At 44.0% G+C, this 22,254-nt stretch overlaps 1 protein-coding gene across 1 annotated transcript in view; it reads left to right on the forward strand.

Annotated features, from left to right (window-relative positions):
• The window catches only part of THSD7A (thrombospondin type 1 domain containing 7A), a 322,453-nt gene that overhangs the window by 258,280 nt on the left and 41,919 nt on the right, over window positions 1-22,254 (forward strand). Inside the window, exons 12-14 of the mRNA XM_088453107.1 lie at window positions 10,572-10,766; window positions 11,872-12,135; window positions 16,528-16,712. Of these exons, the coding sequence (XP_088309233.1) occupies window positions 10,572-10,766; window positions 11,872-12,135; window positions 16,528-16,712 (644 nt within the window). The remainder of the gene's footprint in view (window positions 1-10,571; window positions 10,767-11,871; window positions 12,136-16,527; window positions 16,713-22,254) is intronic.

Here is a 22,254-nt window from a genome sequence, read left to right on the forward strand (position 1 = left end):
AGAATGCCTGAACCGTTTCCATGGCAATAGAATGCCTGAACCGTTTCCAAGGCAATAGAATGCCTGAACCGGTTCCATGGCAACAGAATGCCTGTACCGTTTCCATGGCAATAGAATGCCTGAACCGTTTCCATGGCAATAGAATGCCTGAACCGTTTCCATGGCAATAGAATGCCTGAACCGGTTCCATGGCAATAAAATGCATGAACTGTTTCCATGGCAATAGAATGCCTGAACTGGTTCCATGGCAATAAAATGCATGAACTGTTTCCATGGCAATAGAATGCCTTATTTATAAATGGGAAAAAGTGTCCATGGATATATATGAAACCTTATAAAACACACAAAACACCCATTGCAACTAATCACATTCTACCTATCAAGGATCTAGCACACTACAGATATGTCCTCTTGCATCTTTGCTTCGTATGCAGCAAATCTCGACACGCATGGACGAGAGCGGGTACGCACACTGCATTTGCACCCGCGTCTCCATAGGATTGCATGGTGCCATCACAGTGCGCGCCATAGCATACCGTACGCTGCTGAGGATAATCGCATGGCGCGATGCGTGTGCACGGTTGTAGTGCGATCGTCGGGGACCACGCTACAAGAGGTCATATCTGTATATAAAATGAGAGCTATAATCTGAATGGTTGCTATGGGCAACATCCCCACTTGTCCTGTTTAGAAGTGATGGTGAATTTTACTGTTCTGCAGTTTCCAGGAAATGGTCAAAACAAGATACAGCAAATATGAGGCTGGAAATATCACCCTATGCCAGCAGTTCTCAAACTGTGGGTCGTGACCCCAAAGTGGGTCGCGGTCATCTCAACTTGGGGTCGCGACTCATATGGGGTGAGGTTGATGACCCCTCTGAGGAGAGTGAAACCAGTTTAACTCTCTGTAATTTCAGACTCCTCGGATCACTAGCTGAGAGATCTGAGGAGTCATCAGGCAGCCCCGTCCCACCCCAGTGCTCAGCTTCTCTTGTCCTCCTGCCCAGCAGCAGAAACTGACACACAGGCAGCAAGCCTCAGCAGCAGACAGACTCAGAGGAGCCAGCTGCCGGACTCTCTCTGCAGTCTGTGCAGATGTTGTTAAGTAAGTGCAGCCTGGGGGCCACTGCTGCCAGGGTGGGAGGACACAGAATGTGTGTTGATTGCTGTTTAGGGAGAAGAAACCTAAGCAGGAGGAGGAATAATGAGGGGAGTGCTGAGCACAGACCCTATGGGGGAACAGGGGAGCACACAGTGTGGGAACTGGAGGGGGGGGAACAGAAAAAAACAAATTTATTAAAAACCCATTGCCTCCCCCGTCATCCACTGCCTCCCACCCTCTGTCTTTTTCATCTACTACCTCCCCCTGTCACCCACTGGTTCTCCCTGTTACCCACTGTGTCCAATGTCACCCTTAGCCTCCCACTACCTCCCTAGTCACTCACTGTCTTGCCATCCTCTGCTTCTCCCTGCCACCCACTGCCTCTCTGTCACCCTCTGCCTTGCCCTGTCATCACTGCTTTTCCCTATTACTCACTGCCTCCTATGTCACCTATTGCCTCCCCAGTCATTCTCTGCCTTTCCATGCCATGATCTGCCTAGCCCCAATCACCCTGTCTCTCCCTGTCATCCAGTGACCCCCTGCCATCCTCTGTCTCTCCCTTTCAACCTCTGCCTACCCATGTGAGCCACTCGTTCTCCCTGTTACCCACTGCCTCCAATGTCACCCTTTGCCTTCCCAGTCACCCACTGTCTTTCCTGACACCCTATGCTGCTCCTTGCCACCCACTGCTTCTCTTTCACCCACTTCCCCCCCTGTCACCCACTGCTTCTTGCTGCCACCCACTGCCTCTCCGTCACCTGATGCACTCTGCCTACTCCCTGTCACCCACTGCTTCTCCCTATTACCCACTGCCTCCTATGTCACCTATTGCCTCCCCAGTCACCCTCTGCCTTTTCATGCCACCATCACCCACTGTTTCTCCCTGTCACCCACAGCTTCTTCCTGTTACCCACTGCCTCCTACGTCACCTTTTGCCTCCTACGTCACCCTTTGTCTCCCCAGTCACTCTCTGCCTCACCTTGCAGGGACAGGGGCTTCGAAAGGAGCTCGTCCCTGCAATGTCTAAATGAAATGATCGCATTAGCGCAGTGGCGTAAGTTCATACCAGATGCCAGCAGGCAAGTTATTATTTTTGTGCCCCCCTAAAACAAAAGGGAAAATAAATGTGGTGCACATCTATCTATCTATCTATCTATCTATCTATCTATCTATCTATCTATCTATCTATCACTTATGCACAAAAACTCTAATATAGAATAGCCTTAAGTGGGGTGACTATATTGTGGGCAATAGAGGAGGCACCTCCATTGTCTCCCATAGTTCTGCCCCTGCATTAGCAGATACCTCACTTCAGTTTCCATAGTCTACTGCATCTCCATAGTGCTACTGTGCATGAGCGGTCTGCTGACCACGCATGTGTGGCCGTCATTCTGCAGTAACTTGCTGGGGTCCTGTAATAATTTTTATTTTTAGACGGGGTCCCAGAGCAAAAAAGTTTGAGAACCTCTGCCCTATGCTATAAATATATTGTAGTGATAGTGACACAGTGGAGCTTTCCTGTCACAATAATTATTGTTCACAGTCTGCATATTGGTACAGCCTATAAAATGGATAATCCCCCCTAGGCTGAGGACAAAGGTACAGGTGAGACATTTGCCTATCACTATCTATACTTACTTTAACTGATTCTATGGAAACCAAGACATTTATGACTGTGGTCACTGTTATCAACATGCTCTGTGCAATATAGTTACATGCCAGTCACTGATTTTGAAAGTGACTGGCCCAGGAAATTCCTGAAATTGGGGCATACTTGCCTACTCTCCCGGGACTGTCGGGAGCCTCCCGAAAATCGGGTGCCGCTTCCGACACCCCGCAAGACTAGGCAAGTCCCCCGGAATAGATGCCGGCTCCCCGCTAATCCCCGCGCAAGCCGCAAAAGTGGGCGTTGCGGGGGTGTGATGACGCGAATCAGCGCGAATCCCGTCATTGTAGCCCCACCCCCTGCCTTATAATGGCAGTAATATTGGCATTATAAAGCGGGGGGCGGGGCCACTATGACGCGATCGCGTCGGCACGCCCCCACTCCACCTCTTTGACCCGCCCCCATCCTCCCTGCTGGACGGACCTGCGAGCCCCCTCCCGGATTCCCCTGCCAAGATGTCGGCAAGTATGAATTGGGGGCATGCAGGACCTGGCTGGAAAGCATCTGGTTGTGAGCCGAAAAAGGCAGCACCAGAGTGATGTCCATAGTACAGAACGGGAGATGCTGGAACCGGCTGCAGATCAGTTGAAACTGGTTCGGCAAACTTCGAAAACTGCTCACATTTTAGATTAAGGAAAAACGTCCCAAAACAAACGGCGCACCTCCAAAGCCAACGTAGAGCACAGTAGTGAAGTACAATATAAAAATAAAATAATGAAATATTTTTTCATTAATTACAAATGTGTATATTCAAAAGAACATTTTTCCAGTAAAAATACTAATTTAACATGAAGTGTGAATGTCAAATTTCTAATGGTAAACCTTGAACATAATCAGCGAACACAAAGTGCCCTCATCTCAAGCTGCGATCAGCAAGTGTCACCTGCAAATTTCAAACCACAAATCGAAATCTACAATTGTATCACGAACATGTTGATGGCCATCGACTTGTTGATATTTGATTCAGTCTGTTTTAGAGATGAGCGGATTCGGTTCCCTGAGAACCGAACCCACCCGAACTTAGCTGACACGAGGCAGATCCGAGTCGGCTCGGGTTTTCCCGCCTGACTCGGATCTCAAAACAAGGCAATACTTCATCATCCCGCTGTCGGATTCTCGCGGGTTTTGGATTCTATAAAGGTCCCGCGATCGCCACCATTTTTAATTCTGGCTATGGAGAGTGAAGAGGGAAGGAGCTTTGCTGCACTGCTGTTGTGCATACTTGTGATTTGTGAGGTTGTGCTGCGAGCTGTGCTGCGCTGCTGTTGTGCATAATAGGTTGTCCTGTCCATAGGGGCTGGCTGGCTGTAGTCCATATGGGCTGGCTGGTCTGCTGTGTTGTCCAGGGGGTGTTCTGTCCATCAGGGGTGCTCTTCACACACAGTATAAAAATAATAAAAATTATTTTTTGTGCTTATTTGCCTGCCACACCACCAGTGAAAAAATAAAAATAATTTTTTGTGTGTGCGTGTTAGCCACATCAGCAGTGTGAAAATAAAAACAATGTGTGTGGCTGGTTGTGTGCGTTAGCCGCAACTTAGCTGCGCTATAATTGCTTGGTGACTCTGCTGTAAGACCGCAGTGAGTATGGAGGACAGTCGCATGACAGGATAGCAGGATCCACATACCAGTAGCTGCCGGCAGCAGTCATGATGACGATGCAAGACCATCAACGTCATCTATGAAAGCCGATGTACCAGGGCTTAAGTCAGGCCAAAAAGTCAGGCTAATAAAAAATCAACTTTTACCCTGCTAAAGAAAAAAAAAAAATCTAAAGCTAAGTTAACTTTAGAGAAACAAAAATTGGCAATATGCCATTCACTACACGAAGTGGCCTTTATTATTTATGACTGGTGGTTCTAGTGATCATTTAAGCCCCGCTGCTTGTAGGAGAGGCACCAAAAAATTTTAATTGTTAAGACGAGTAAGACACTGGAACCAACTGCTCAGAAAAATCACAAATCCCAGAGGAGATTCCAAGTGTGTCCGCGGTTGCCATGTCTAAGCCTGACCTTTCTAATACTGTACTTAAAGAGGATCCTCCTTCCACCATTTGTGTGCCCTCTGTAAATGTGGGGATGAGCAGCACAAGTCTACATGCTGATGTAGAAATCGAGGATGCTTCTGTGGAATTGCACCAGGAGGATATCTATGTAGTTGGCGATAACAACAAGGATGATGAGGATGTTGTTGATGATGAAGATGTTGATGATGCTAAGGATGTTGCTGCGGTAGATGTTTGTGTACAAACTGTAAATCAGGCAGTTGTTGCCCATGGTGGGAAAAATCCCATTGTTGACATGTATGGGCAAAGGACTAAAAAATTAACTTCCATTGTGTAGAATTATTTCCATCCAAATCCTAACAACCTTTGACAAGCCATTTGTAACCATTGGCAAGTAACAGTAAGTAGAGTTAAGGACCTTAACCATCTTGTAACCTCCTAACCTCCTCCCTGTTACGTCACTTGCAGCGCATTCATCAAATTGGAAAGGGTATTTCAAATTCAAAAACTTTGGGACAAAAAAATGAATAACTATCAGTCCAGTGTCACCTAGCTACTCCCTTCTATCTGGATCCAAGCACCTGCAATCTCCATCACCAACACCTGCATCATCATCAGAATCCTCATTCGTGGTTGGAAGCAGTCCTGCATCCAATTTCATGAGCATGACTGACTCCTTTCCTATCCGTGATTCTTCAGAAGGATCCTTGAGTGCTTTGCCTGTTGCTGCTGGGGGTGGATCTTCATCCCAGAAAGGGACCAAGAAGACTACTACTAATAGTAATTTAAAAAAACAATTGACTATTAAACAGTCCTTTGATAGAGGAAGAAAGTATAACAGCTGTTACCCAGTTTTACAGCGGATCACTGACGCCATGACAGCTGTGCTAGTATTAGATGGTGAAATAATAGAAAATGAGGATGATAGTGTGGAGGAAGTGCAAAAGGAGGATGAGGGGGAAATTTGTGTCCTATCTGACGGTATTTAGGATGTTGATGATGAGGATGTGGTTTGCGTAAATCAGCCACCAGTGACAGCAGTTCTTGCTCATGATAAAAAGAAAGCCAGAAAAGCCACGTCTTGGGTGTGGAATTATTTTAATCTAAATTCTGACAACAGTTGTGAAGGCATCTGTTCCATTTGTAAAACCAAAGTTAGCAGACGAAGGTGCGTTAACCATCTAGGCACCTCCTCCCTGTTACGTCATTCGCAGCAAGTTCATGCAATTTGTTTAACAAAATTATAATTTGTAATTTAATAACAAGCAGTCTAGTATCAGCTACCAACAGTTTTGACCAGCACATGCAATCTCCACCACCAAGACCCTTATCATCAACCTCCTCCTTAATAATTGAAGGTAGTCCTTAAAAAAAATGTTTTGTGGGGGCCCATACAAACCAAGGAGTTCAGCCACGAAAATGTCAGTCCTAGAGGCTAAAGTGCTTGTTTTGTTAAACTGTGTATGTCTTTTTAATATCCCACATAAGAGTGGGTGGGAGGGACAATTCCATCTTGCACCACTTTCCTTTACATTTGGCACAATTTGGGGCATTGCCGACTGACATTATAGTTTATTAAACTGCCATCCTGTCTGCCACTGCTGTGTGGCAATGTTTCATAGATGTCCTATATTTTTTTAAACTGCCATGCGTTTGTGCCGCTGTTCTGTCGCTTACTTTAGCCAGCCAGCTCGCTGCAGCCTTTGGCCTATATTGGTGAAAAATAGCGAAATCAAGCTGTGAGGTGGTTAAAAATGCCTAGAAATGCCTGAAAATGATTGTTATTAAGGTTAATAATACTGTAGGAACCTAAAAACAAAACACCAAGGAAAAAGATCCAAAACCAGATCCAGATCCAAAACCAGGGGAGATACAGAACCAAAACCAAAACACAGGGGTCGGCGCACATCTCTAGTCTCTATGCAGAACAATTCAGATGCCGCTCATTTCATTACTGATTGCCGCCACCTTTACATTTCTCAGGTCTGAAGCAGCAATAAACATTTAATATATATGGCCCTGTGCAGTTTATTGATAATTAATACTTGCAATTTGATGGAAATGGTCTGTGCTAATGGATGTCATTGTATATTTGTGTCAGTAAATTGCCTTCCTTTTCTTAATTATAAATACAATGTAGTTACATGCTGATTATTTAATGTCCGTTTAGTGCCAGTTCTTAAACATGAAAAAAATTCATATAATGAAACAAGGTATTAGAGGAATAATTACGTGATATAATTACTTTACTAAACTGCTATCAAATTCTACAACCCGTTATGTTATAAAAATGACACTTTGCAGTCTGGTTTTCCCGTCTCCTCAATCAGGAACATTTTATAACACACATAACACTGTCTGATTAATTTTGGAAAATTAAAGCAAGCTGCTTGTAAATGTTGATTGAAAAGTTGACAAACACGTTAAAATTAATTAAAAAGTATTTCCACCGCCCACTTAGCTCTCTCCGTTATGTTTTGACAGAAAATAATACATTTGAAAACGGTTGTAAAATTTATTTAAGCCAATGTGTAAATCTGTGAGACCATTAAACTGACTGGAGCTGATCTGCGGCAAATTAATTGAATGGCAGCAGATTCAGTAATATAGATGCTCGAATAGGGCACATTTCTGTTATCAAAACAGTATCAATTGAATCAATTCTAAATTTTGAATATCCAACAGGATTTCTTGAATTTTAAAAACATTAAAAAAATGTAGAAAGTTAAACTGGTTTGTTTTGACCATCCTCAATATGGCTCAACCACATTAAGCCAACTAGCGCATTTTCCAGTTGAATTTTAAATATTTTGGTGCTCTTTTATTGCAGGCAGATAACCTGGAATGAATAACTTCAAACACAATAGTGTTTGGGTTCAATTTAAAAAATAATGATTAAAATCTAAATATTTCTTTATTAATTAAAAAATAGTAATTAAAAAAAGGTTTTTTTTAATGTGAATTATGATCCCCTAACGTGCACTGAGATTACTGAACATGAGCTGGGTCGTCTGTTGATGGTGTTCTGTGATCATGTTTTGAACCAGTGAAATTCGATCGAATTCTCCATCTCAGCAACTTTATTTTACCTTTTTTTACACTTGTATGGTTTGAGGATTGAAGGGTACAATTACTAAATCTTCTTAAAAGCTAAAGTGAAGTTGTTGCCCTTGGCAACCAATCAAACTCTAACTGACATTTTCTAAAATGTATCAGATACATGATAGCTCCAATTTGATTGGTTGCTGTGGGTAACTTCTCCATTTTTTTTCTTTTTAGATGCTTTTTGTAAATCTATCCTTTGTCTTTCAAAACAGTTGTCCAGGCTACCGACAACTAAGAGCCCATTGATAGTGACAGTCACAGCTCATTGCATCCTGGCTGAACCTTGAATTGATAGTAAAATTAAACACAGTAAACCTGCACGCCTACTGTTATTTAAGCTCTCAACAAGACACATTTATGTTACTAAAATATCTACTCTAGTTAGTCTTGATACAGTATGGGCTAAGGATAAAACAGAAACGTTTGAAGAACTGTATTAAAGGTAGGAAACACCCAGGACAACCCCTAAACATTCGGAGGGTGGTTAAAACAATCAATGTCTCCCATCTGACCAGCCCATCCCCTGTTTGATCCATAGTTGCAACTTTACTGAGACCGTAACCCCAAATCTGAAATCCTTTTCCCTTTTGGCTGCCAAAGAACTGTATCAGTTTATTATCTCTTTATTGTAGCTATACTGATATTGAACACAGCATGTTAAGCATGTAAAATGAGTTGCTTAAAAGTGACTGAAGACACAGAAGATTTGTGGCACAGTACTTAGCTGTCCCCTTAAACAGAGCTGGATAGTGATATAAAGCCTGTGCCGACGTGTTGTGTACATCCTGACACAATGGAGAGTCATTTTGATTGGCAGAACTTCTGGTCTTATCTTTAGATCCTTCTCTCTTTCTCGTTTCCAATGTAAATGATGGTCTTGCTGCATTGCAGGAGTAGGGCTCCCAGGTGTCCCAATTTCCACATGATATATCCCTTTTTTTTTAAGCATAATCACAGACTTTGATGAACCCAGGTCTAGCACAGGTCATGTCACGTGAAGTTACCTCAGGCCTCAAAATCCACCCCATACCTCATTTTGTGTCCCAAAACAGATAGAACCAGGAGAAACGCGTGATGGAAAAGGTGCCTGTTGTTGAACCTTATTGGGGACCTAAAAGGAGGCAGAGGGGCCGGTTCTGATTTGCACGGACAGTGGCTGTAGTTTTGGTCAGCCACGGGAGCCTGTGTTACTACTCTATGCTAATGCAGGTATCCTTTCAACTAATGTGGGGGCTCGTGCGTGTGCCAGTCGATACCCGTACCACCTATTGCTTTTACACTGACTGCCACAACTATTATCATTAATACCTGCGCTTGCACTGTACCCTGCAAGAGACGGGCATCCATTATCCGTACGTATGACTTAGTCACACTGAACTTTTGATACACGGCCACGACACGCCCACAAGTAATGGTGGTTGCTAGCGATCTCTTTGCCACCATCCAGTTCCCACCCCGGAACGCCCTATTCCGCAGAAAGACAGCTCTGGGCCAAGTTGTGTCTGATAGAATAGAATAGAATGTGGAAAGTTGTTTCTCCGCATGCGCTGTATGCAAAAACGTACCATTTGCGTCCGTGAAGAGAGGTCCACGTGACTCCGAATCGGACCCTTAAAGTGGATTTAATGGACTGTTCCAGTTTTCACTTCAAACCCTGCAGAGGTTCCTCGTCTGCATCTATAACAAGAAGCAATTAGGTAGAAACTTGAGGACAAGGGAATAAGGAATTAAGGGGGAGATGTATTAAGCAGTGCAAATAGTTAAGACAGGTGCAGAAGTTAATAGAAAGCAGCATCAAGGTAGCATTTATCAAGTACAGTCTATAAAATGGTTAGGTAGAAGCTGAATGTTTGCTACGGCAACTTCCTCACTCTTTTCACTGATTGATACATCACCTCCTAGTCAGGTCCAGGCAACTGGTCCGGATACCTACTGGCTTTCTAGTATCTGTAGGAAGTGTTGACTGTCAGTAGATCTCCTGATGGTTAGTGCTGTTTGGTCGTGTGGAGCAGTTCACAAGAATCATTTTTATTATAGTTCTACTTATCCATTCATTAATAGCCCTTTCACACTACAAGCAATAACCCGGGTTGCTGTGCAGTATGAAAGGACCAGGTTGAAATAACCCAGGTCGAGCGACCCAGCATTTCAACACGACTCGCAATGCAGTGTGAACGGGTAACCCGGGTCGATGCTACCCGGCTCCCTTTCACATCATGGGAAGAGTGGACGCTTGGAGATGATCTGAATTCCAAGCGCCAGCTTGACGTAATGGCGGTGATGTCATCAACCCGGCAATAAGCCTGGGTCGGGCGGCCAGCCTGGAAGGGGTCTCAGCCAGGAAGGACTCGTGCACAAAATCCTGGGTGTGACCCGGCATTGCAATGTGAAAGGGGTATAAGTAACAGAACTGCCTTCAGTGCACAGGGGTGTGTAGGCTTTGGGGCTTGTAGCTGGAGGGGCCTGAGGAAGTGTATATTGGCTACCAGCACAGCGTCATGCAGAGTTGTGTGCTGAAAGCCGAGATGGGGCTTCACTGTGGTTGTCCTGACTACAGTACTTGTCCAGAGGAGCAGATTGGGGGTCTCGGAGATAGTCCTCAAAGTTTTGCTACTATGTGGACGATTAAATGTTTTGCCCCCACACTTACCATACATTGCAGATGTTTATCCAGTTGTTTGCCCTTGTTTTTAGCCATTACATGTCGCAGACAAGATGGAGTCCAAGCAGATATGACAGACTGCCTAAAGCACGCCGGTCCATTGCCAGCGCTAACCCAGCCATGCCAGATACTGTGCCAGGATGACTGCCAGTTTACCAGCTGGTCCAAATTCTCACCATGTAACGGTGACTGTGGTGCAGTCAGGACCAGAAAACGCTCTCTTCTCGGTATGTGCATGAGAACAAGATGATGGCGAGCGTGTCTGAATGCGTTTTGTCAGGGCCGTAACTAGGGTAGTGTGACCTGTGCCATGGCATCACAGGTCAGGGGGCGCTGTTTGGGCCTGTCAATTTTTTGTTTATTATCATTCTCACTTGTAGCTTCCTCTTATTTTATCCCCAGCAACTCCTGGCCTCTCCTATCTCTTCCATGGCCCTTCCCCATGAGGCCATGGCCCTTCCCCATGAGGCCATGGCCCTTTCTCGGTGTGTTAAATGCCTATTTAAAAAATAGGTGGGGGGGGGGGCAATGCTCTTTCTGGCACCAAAAAGTCTAGTTACTGCTCTGCGTTTTGTGGGTGAAGCCATTTTCTCAAGAATGGGCAATTTGTACAGCGCCATAAAATAAGTTGCCCAGGCCATTCTGTGGAGTCATGACCCAACATTTACCACCTTGTAAGTATGAATTGTGACAGATAATGTAGCACTTGTCCTACGCTAGGTCAGAGCTGGCTCAGAATAAAAGCAACTTACTATTTGTGGTGTCTCCAGTTCTACAAATATTGGACATTTTTGCTACAGTAACAGGGGTTTAGGTGTAGATGGTTTTATAAATGTCCCCGTTGTCGGTCATTCTATAAATCGCAACATTAGGCAAGGTAAAGGTGCTGATGAAATAGGCCATGTACTACTTTAGCTTTAGAGTAGTCCATGCGGAAGATGTATCAAGCTTTCTAAAGAGTTGAGAAGATGCCCAAAGCGACCAATCAGCTTCTACCTAGCATTTTATAGAATATACTTGATAAATGCTATCTATAAGCTGATTGGTTGGTATGGGCAACGTCTCCACTGGACCACTTCTCCAGTCTATAGAAAGCTTGATACTTTTCCCCCTATGTTAGTTAGAATTGTTTCTGAATTTTAGTAGCAGCACATCATGTACTTAGCCTAGTGCCACGCAGAAAAATTCAGTCAGATGCAAATTGTAGCCACGTGCATCTGCCACGTTTTTGAACTTCATGATACATTCCCAGGCAACTTTTTGAGTTCCACCATATATGTTATATTGTTAATGCATTAATTAAAGTTTATAAAATGTGTTTCATTGATATAGGAAAGAGTAAAAAGAAAGACAAATGCAAGAATTCCCAATTGTACCCGGTAATTGAGACGCAATTCTGTCCGTGTGATAAATATAACGCCCAGCCGGTGGGGAACTGGTCAGACTGCATTCTACCTGAAGGGAAAGTGGAGGTTCTGCTGGGAATGAAAGTACAAGGAGACATCAAGGAGTGCGGACAAGGATATCGCTATCAAGCCATGGCATGCTATGACCAGAACAACCGGCTGGTGGAGACATCCAGATGTAACAGCCACGGTGAGAACTTCTATACGTAGTTTGCAGAACTTGTCTAAAGTGTTATGTCATTGTCACTGTGATTCTCATGCGCAAGCTTCTGAAATATCTTAGCAAAGCCATTGAAACAAAACCACTTACAGCATTAATTTTGCTTAAACTTGAATTTAATCCAGTTGCTGAAAATGCATATACTGTAGTTACAGATATTTACTCTAAGCGAGCAATTCCAAACCAATTTGTTCCAGCATTATCATTAGGGTTTCAACTGCCCTCTAACATCTCTAGTCCACCAGCACAATACTTTAGTAGATGTTACAGTATTTTGCTCTTAATTGAGCCAATGGTTTCCTCACTCCACTGGAGTACATAAAACCCATGCCAGCAGGAGAACATACACAATCCACACAGATAGGGCCCTGGTCAGAGCTGAACCCCCAGTGCTATGAAATGGCAATGCCAACCACTGTGCAACTGTGCTACCAGCAATAGCACTCAGCATTGAGCTTAATGAGCTGTGTGGCTGTCGGATTTAAATCCCAACAGGCGTGATGGGGGTTCAAATTCAATTACTCACATATGGGAAGGATAAGGAAGGGCGTCAGGAGGGTGTCTGTAGCCAGGGTCGCAGAGAGGGGGGGGGGGCGGGTACTGTTTACCTAGGCCCAGGTTTCTCGAGGGACCCAGTAGGGGCCCGGCTCCGGCGCCGCTCCCCCCTCCCTTCTCTCTCACAGCGTGTGCTGAGCTGCAGTGGGAGTCTGCTGCGTGGCTGCTGAGTAGCAGCCACAACATTCTCCTTTGCGTGTGGGGGACAGCGATCACACTGATCGTGCCCCCCCTGGCTTTGCGCCGGGCTGAAGGGCTTACAGCGCCCCCTCCCCGGCATGTAGCGCGGCTGCAACAGTGTTTTGTTTAGTTTTTTGCTCGAGGGGGCGTGGCCACATCTCCCGTGATCAGGCCACGCCCCTCTGTACCTGGGCCCGCCAGGGCTCTCTACGGCTCTGTCTGTAGCTAAAAAATTCCTTCAAAGGCCCCTCCAATTCTGCTAGTTACACTTGTTAATGGGAGCTGGTCCTGAGCCTCAAGCATCATACCCCAGCTAATTTTGTAGTGTTAGGGGCCCATTTATTAAGGATCGCATTTTGCAATGCAATCAGGGCATGCAGTATCGCCCATGATCGCATTGCAAAATGCGATCATACCGGCAGAATGTATGACCCGGCACATGCACGGAGACGGGCTCCGAAAAGAGCCCGTCCCTGCGATGTGGCTGGAGCGCATTCCGGGCTGCTGCGCATGCGCAGTCCCGCGGACTGCACATGAGCGGCGCCCATTGCCGACGGAGGGATCTTCCAGATCCCTCCGCCGGCTCAAATGCGGTAAGTGCCCATAGGACACAGCGGCTAACGCTATCTGCAGATGGCGTTAGCTGCTGGGGTCAATATCGGGAATGCTTCGCATTCCCGATATTGATACATTTGGCAGCATCGCATCCCCCATAGAAACCTATGGGGGAGGAGGCTGCCGGCGGCAATGGAGGGATCGCAGCAGGTAACGGAGATACTGCTGCGGTCCCTCCTTCATACATTCGGGGGATACTAAGTATTTGAGGTAAACCGACGAAAACAGGTGTTTTCGGGGAATTTACCTCAAATTATCTTTGATAAATGGGCCCCTCAATGTTTTCCAAATATTTTTTAAATGACATACAGTACTGGGCAAAAGTGTTAGGCAGGTGTGGAAAAAATGCTGCAAAGTAAGAATGCTTTCAAAATAGTTTAATAGTTTATTTTTATCAATTAACATAATGTGAATGAACAGAAGAGAAATCTAAATCAAATCACTCTTTGCCTTCAAAACAGCATCAATTCTTCTAGGTACATTTGCACACAGTTTTTGAAGGAACTCGGCAGAGAGGTTGTTCCAAATATCTTGGAGAACTAACCACAGATCTTCTGTGGATGCAGGCTTCCCCAAATCCCAGACAGACGCAATGACTTTGTGGGGGCCATATCATCACTTCCAGGACTCCTTGTTCTTCTTTACGCTGAAGATAGTGCCTAATGACATTGGCTGTATGTTTGGGGACGTTGTCCTGCTGCAGAATAAATTTGGAGCCAATCAGACGCCTCCCTGATGCTATTGCATGGTGGATAAGTACCTGCCTGTATTTCTCAGCATTGAGGACACCATTAATAGTGATCAAATTCCCAACTCCATTTGCTGAAATGCAGCCCAAACTTGCAAGGAACCTCCACCATGTTTCACTGTTGCCTGCAGACACTCATTGTTGTACCGCTCTCCAGCCCTTCGGTGAACAAACTGCCTTCTGTTACAGCCAAATGTTTAAAATTTTTACTCCTCATTCCAGAGCACCTGCTGCCATTTTTCTGCACCCCAGTTCCTATGTTTTCATACATTGTTAAGTCACTTGACCTTGTTTCCACGTTGAAGGTATGGATTTTTGGCCGCAATTCTTACATAAAGACCACTTCTGGCCAGACCTCTCCAAACAGAAGATGGGCGTACCTGGTTCCCACTGGTATCTGCCAGTTCTGAGCTGATGGCACTGCTGGACATCTTCCGATTTCGAAGGGAAGCATGATGTGTCTTTCATCTGATGCACTAAGTTTCCTTGGTCGACCACTGCGTCTATAGTCCTCAACGTTGCCTGTTTATTTGTGCTTCTTCAAAAGAGCCTGAACAGCACATCTTGAAACCCCAGTCTGCTTTGAAATCTTTGACTGGGAGACTCCATGCTGATGCAGTATAACTACCTTGTGTCTTGTTGCTGTGCTCAGTCTTGCCATGGTGTATGACCTGTTACATGAAACGGTCTTCCACAACCTCACCTTTGTAGCAGAGTTTGGCTGTTCCTCACCCAGTTTTAAGCCTCCTACACAGCTGTTTCTGTTTCAGTTAATGACTGCGTTTCAACCTACATATGAAAATAATGATCATTATCACCTGTTTGGTATGATTGGTTAATTATATACCTGACTATAATCCTTCAAAATCCCTGACTTTGTGTGAGTGTACCTAGACGAATTGATGCTGTGTTGAAGGCAAAGGGTGGTCACACCAAATATTGATTTAGATTTCTCTAAAACCTGGCATGCAACGTGGCTGCAAAGATAAATGGCAGAAAATTGCTCTAGAATAAAGTCTATCTTTTAAATAAACCCTGGCCTTATTTATTAAAACCGGTTTAGAGAACGTTTTTATGAAATTAACTTTTCCATTTAACATTCCTTTGAATTGGGAACTGCAGCTTGTTTATTCTTTCGAATATATTTATACTGTATTTTTGGCTACAATGCGTTTGTTTTTCACCCAAACAAAGCAAAAAAAAATTCCTAAATTCCTAGATAAATATTGTTCTGCGACTAACACATCATACAAGTGTTGCCGAAAGCAAACGCAGGGAATGCAGTTGTAAATATTAATTTCATTAATTTTTACCCAGGCAATAATGAAATTAAACTATAATTTAATATGTAAAAAGCCGGTGAGGCTGAATCTGTGTTGAAGCCACAAATCCGCGGCTACTGAAAATTAATTTTGTGTAATGATTTGTATCGCTGATTAACTTCCAGTAAGTGAGATGCTGGTGCCCTATGTAAGAAGATAAGACAAGATGTAGCCCCAATTAATTATGCATGCTCCCAGTATAATTTAATGTCTGAAACAAGCAATAAAGCGTCTTATTGGATTACATGGGGAGATAGTGGGCGCTGATTTCTGTTTGATATATTACTTTCTGCTACAAAGATTACAATATTCTCGGCTACGAATGCAAACTGATATGAATACAGCAATGGGGATCTAGAGCTGGTGTTTAATACAGATAAGCAAATGTATCTTTTACTAAATATCATCCAGTATTTCATTTATATGGAAACGCCATTATTTCCATCTTCTTTATATGAGTGTTGTGCTGCGATGAACATTACATCAGTACAAACTTTATTTCACAGGCAGAAGAGTTACGGAAACTTCACTAATTTAAATTCAGCCATCTGTAAAAGTCATAAATGTTTCAGTATATTTAATTTAAAATACATAATTTGAAGGTAATCCTTTTTTCCGGCTGACAGAATAGTGGGGTTATGTTTCCAATAGAATTTAAAGTATGTAGCAACTGTATGTGTCGGGATCAGTAAGGGTCTCATGGGTGTCACACTCTATGGGGAAAGTTTTGCAATTGTTAAGGGCGTATACCCCCAAAATGCATCTCCATGGTAACTGCATTACGTACTGTCATTTCTTGGGAAAGTGCAGCGTCACCGCTGTGAAACATTACTTTGCTGTACGATACAAAGTTAAATAGAATTTTGCCATGTCTTTCAGTAATATTAGGGGGTATCACTATGTAATTTAATGAATTTTATTTTTACTTTACCCTCCTATCAGGTTACATAGAAGAAGCCTGTATCATTCCCTGCCCCTCCGATTGCAAGCTTAGCGAATGGTCCAACTGGTCGCGATGCAGCAAGTCCTGCGGAAGTGGAGTCAAAGTTCGGTCCAAGTGGCTCCGTGAGAAGCCGTATAATGGGGGGAGGCCATGTCCAAAGCTGGACCATGTCAATCAGGTAACTGTCTGTTATTTCCTTGTTAAACATCGTGGACATTTATAGAACCAATTGTAAATTAAAGTAATAGTGTTGCTGATATAGCAACCAACTCTGCTAGTTTAACCCTGTAGATCAGTAGACGTCTAAGGGCTGGCTTAGAGTTGGGCGGAAGTTTCGTGCACAGAGAGATCACAGAGGTATCTTGCGCTAAGTATAGCGCTGGCACGGTGCGCTGATAGTGATGGAGGCTATTTCCCCAATTAGATGAATGCTGGCAGGTGTCCACAGAGATGCAGCCAACTCTGATTGCAAGCAAAGATGTGCATTGGTTTCTGAGCGTGCAATACGGCCCCATCTGCGTTTGGCTTTCGCACAAATATGAATAAGTCCACTTCCTTTTTCACTTACATCAGATTAATCCATTTATTCTCAAAAGGGATGAATGCGATTCTATGTTACACACACATACTACTATAGAAATGTCCAGGCTAGCATTTTGCTACATGACAGTGGTGACTAAAACTCCCTTATCCCATGTAATCTTACTGTATTCTCTCTTATCCTATGTGATCTTACCCTATTCTCCCTTACCTCATGTGATCTTACCCTATTCTCCCTTATCTCATGTGATTTTACCCTATTCTCCCTTATCTCATGTGATCTCCCTTATCCCATGTGATCTTACCCTATTCTCCCTTATCCCATGTGATCTTACCCTATTCTCTCTTATCCCATGTGATCTTACCCTATTCTCTCTTATCCCATGTGATCTTACCCTATTCTCCCATATCCCATGTGATCTTACCCTATTCTCTCTTATCCCATGTGATCTTACCCTATCCTCCTTCATCCCATGTGATCTTACCCTATTCTCCCTTATCCCATGTGATCTTACCCTATTATCCCTCATCCCATGTGATCTTACCCTATTCTCCCTTATCCCATGTGATCTGACCCTATTCTCCCTTATCCCATGTGATCTTACCCTATTCTCCCTTATCCCATGTGAACTTACCCTATTATCCCTTATCCCATGTGATCTTACCCTATTATCCCTCATCCCATGTGATCTTACCCTATTCTCCCTTATCCCATGTGATCTTACCCTATTCTCTCTTATCTCATGTGATCTTACCCTATTCTCCCTCATCTCATGTGATTTTACCCTATTCTCCCTTATCCCATGTGATCTTACCCTATTCTCCCTCATCCCATGTGATCTTACCCTATTCTCCCATATCCCATGTGATCTTACCCTATTCTCTCTTATCCCATGTGATCTTACCCTATCCTCCTTCATCCCATGTGATCTTACCCTATTCTCCCATATCCCATGTGATCTTACCCTATTATCCCTCATCCCATGTGATCTTACCCTATTCTCCCTTATCCCATGTGATCTGACCCTATTCTCCCTTATCCCATGTGATCTTACCCTATTCTCCCTTATCCCATGTGATCTTACCCTATTATCCCTTATCCCATGTGATCTTACCCTATTATCCCTCATCCCATGTGATCTTACCCTATTCTCCCTTATCCCATGTGATCTTACCCTATTCTCTCTTATCCCATGTGATCTTACCCTATTCTCCCTCATCTCATATGATTTTACCCTATTCTCCCTTATCCCATGTGATCTTACCCTATTCTCCCTCATTCCATGTGATCTTACCCTATTCTCCCTTATCCCATGTGATCTTACCCTATTCTCCCTTATCCCATGTGATCTTACCCTATTCTCCCATATCCCATGTGATCTTACCCTATCCTCCTTCATCCCATGTGATCTTACCCTATTCTCCCTTATCCCATGTGATCTTACCCTATTCTCCCATATCCCATGTGATCTTACCCTATCCTCCTTCATCCCATGTGATCTTACCCTATTCTCTCTTATCCCATGTGATCTTACCCTATTCTCCCATATCCCATGTGATCTTACCCTATTCTCTCTTATCCCATGTGATTTTACCCTATTCTCCCTCATCCCATGTGATCTTACCCTAGTCTCTCTTATCCCATGTGATCTTACCCTATTATCCCCTATCCCATGTGATCTTACCCTAGTCTCCCTTATCCTCTACATCTATTAAATGCCGTACCTGCCACAGTTACTATTGTTGCACCTTAGCTGTTACATGATGCAAATAAAAAACATGGCACACTAAATTAATATTATACATAGGGGCTGATACTGAGTCACGCCGCCAGGTCTTCTGCTAGTGCCGCAGCCGATCTCTTTATAACTCAGCCGCATTGGGAAATGCCAATGAGGAAAACAGCCTTTCAAACTCAAAACCATAACTCACATTTTCACATTCTTTAAAGAATATTTATAAGTAATTTTAATAATAATGTATGTATAGCATACCTAGAGTAAGTAATAATTTATTTTGCCCTCATTTTTGCACCCAGGTTTTTCTAACTTTCTATGTTCACATAACAACTTACAGTCAATGATGATTTCATTTTGCAGATCAGAATTTGAAGCATTTCAGGTTTGCTCTCTGCGATTCAGATTCCAGGGTCCAATTATGAGATTTCTTGTTTCCAATTTGCATTAAGGTTAAAATAATTATGCGTTTGTTTGCTCATTTGAGGTTATATGTCTACGTTTCATAGTATTTTCCACAATTGTAAGAATCAAACGATAGACACTGTGGTTGTATGTAATTTGTATTAGAGGTCCAAGATTCACATTTCACCATTTGCATTAGAAAACTGCCTTTATTGTACAACTTACTGTATCTTAATGATTACTTACATGTTACACTCTGCTTATGGGGAGTATAGAACGATTGGTACCTAATGTCATTTCCAGGGAATGAGGGCTGAGTAGGACATAGGCTGCCAAACGCTCTGTGCTGACAAGTTCTAGTAAATCTGACCAGGCCTTATAATTAGATTTAATGGCGTGTCTAGCACTGTCTCTCTCCGATCTCTAACACATGTTCTTATATTGTGGCAAGACGAACCAAACCGTAGTATTTAATATTATTCAGTGTAGTACGGATATAAACAAAGGGGGTCATTCAGACCCACTCGCAAGTGGCAGTACGCTCGCAAGTGGGTTGATGTTCCCCACTGCGCATGCGCACGACGGAGGGAGCTCCGTCGTGCGCATGCACGAGACCCGGACTGCGACAGCCAAGCTGTCACTCCGGGTCTCGCACCAAAGGGGGCGTGCTGTCGATGGTGACTGACAGCACGCCCCCTTTGGTGGGCATGCCGGGGGCGTGCCTGCCAGACAGAGGCATTCCCATGGGAACGCCTACCGTCTGAAGCCGGCCCCAGTGACATCACAAGTGATGTCAGTGGGAGTGATTTTGGCTCTGATAGAGCCAAAATCACTCCAGCGCTTGTGGCAGGGAGACCCTACCGCAGGGTCTCCGTCGCAAGTCTGATGGTCGCGATGGTCAAGACCATCGCGACCATCTTTTTGGACGCTCGTATATGCTGTGGGTGGTCACCCACAGCTATGCGAGCGTCCAAGAGGACGCTCCATTTTAATGGAGGATGGCCCTGATTCAGAGCGAGCGCTCTGGTCAGAGCGTCCGGCTCTGAATCAGGCCCAAAGTTTTAATTTCCATAGCTATTAAACAACCATCCTATAAAAGCATATCAGATGAGCCTAGTATGATGTCCCTGTATTGCAGTATTATTGGCTTATAGAAAAACAGACAGTTCTTGCGTAACAATATAAATTCAGCAAATGTGACACTACTGTGCCAAACCTCCTCCTACATACAATAATGCCGTCCTACATACAGTAATGCTGTCCTACACACAGTAATGCCCTCCTACACACAGTAATGCCGTCCTATATACAGTAATGCCATTATCCATTCATAGGCAGCAGAGATCTGCCAGTCCTGATACACAAGAGACAATATCTGTATGATGATTGATTAGCAGTATTGATTATCATGCAGCAGTGCGGATATTGCACAGCTTATTGTGGGAATACCACGATCCAGCCCTGAGGCAGCATTTCCCATTTTCTTGGAACGGTCACCTTCTGTTCTGTGAAACCACTCTACTTTATTACAATACGACAATGGGTCAAAGTGACTAACTTGTAATTTAAGACTGGATTATTTAGTATCCAATTTTCCTTTATCATCTGAAAGCTCGGTGGCTTCTGTCGCTCTGAGTCACTGCTGCCCTCTAGAGGATCCCTTGATATCAAGAAAATCTGAATTTGTACTTACTGTGTTATTTTAATATATACCCTGAATTAGTCTTGTCTGGCAGAATATATTGTTGCTATGTAAATACCGGATATACATATAATTAATTTTATAATACATATGATTATGAAAACTTTTTTTTTAAATATGTTTTTATATGCCATCATTAATCTCCTAACACAAGTGTACTATAATAATTCAAGATTTCAGGGATGACGTAGAGTAGCACACATACCACAGGGTAATAATTAATCTCATTGTCACACATGTGCATTGTGACTCCACCTCCGGGCTCCCCGCTGATGGATGGCCATACACAGTGACAAGGAGAAGGCAGATTAGGAGGAAAAAGTGGAAATGTATCATTCTTTCCACCATATTGGTCTTCGTAAAATAAAACCCTAATACAGTCGTTTCATTTATGCTGTATTGTGATTGATATGTGTGTCAGTCAGAGGTTCCCAAATTGGATCCCCTGGGGTGCTACCTAGCACTTGCATTGGTGGTTCCACAGGCAGGTGGTCCAGGGCCAAATCAAATTATTTATGGTCAAGTGGTCATTGTGGTAGGCAAAACCAGTTCTGGTGGCTGCCAATCACAACATATGTGGACTATTAGGCACACAACCCCGTCCCCACCACTGAACCCAATGAGGACAGGTAGACACAATTAACTTAATGTAATAATTTTTGCTGAAACTGTTGGCCTAGGGGTACCGTGAGAAAATTGCTCATACTCTAGAGCGCCGCGATTCAAGAAAGTTTGGGGGCCACCGGTGTAAGTGGTTTGGGATATTGAAGCTTACTGGCAGTAAATATTCTGGCAATGTCACTGCAATAAACTCTTTTCCTCAGTACATACCCCTCACATCTCAGCCGTATATTTGTCACCTTAGATCTCAAGTACATTGCCTCACTGACACATTGTATATTGGGGTAAAATTAGCAGTTGCCGGTCCCGATAGCAAAAAAATATCTTGGGGGTGGGTGCAATGTCTACTTACCGCATCAAGGAGCTCTCAATCCACTATCCTGAGCATGCCTGTCAACTGGAGCCCTGTTTGGGTTGGCAGGTCCAACACAGTGCTATTGAAAACCCAAATTGGCTCCACTGCCAATAAATGACCAGGGAGCCCCCAGAGTGGATGAGCCCCCCTGACAGTAACGGCGTCAGGGCCTTGGGGAAGGGGGGGGGGAGGGCTTGGTGAGCTGCTGCACAAACGGTGCATCAGGTTACCAGCTTTGTCTATTTATTTACCAAATTAGCCAGACCAGGTATGTGTCCATCTCCCACAAAAATGTCACCCACTACTGTACTCAGTGCATCATTGGACGCTACCCTGCCTCCTCCTGAGGCCCGTCACTGTGGTGAGG

Source organism: Taudactylus pleione, unplaced genomic scaffold (genome assembly GCF_031769625.1).
Source record: "Taudactylus pleione unplaced genomic scaffold, aTauple2 ptg000571l, whole genome shotgun sequence".
NCBI lineage: Eukaryota > Metazoa > Chordata > Amphibia > Anura > Myobatrachidae > Taudactylus > Taudactylus pleione.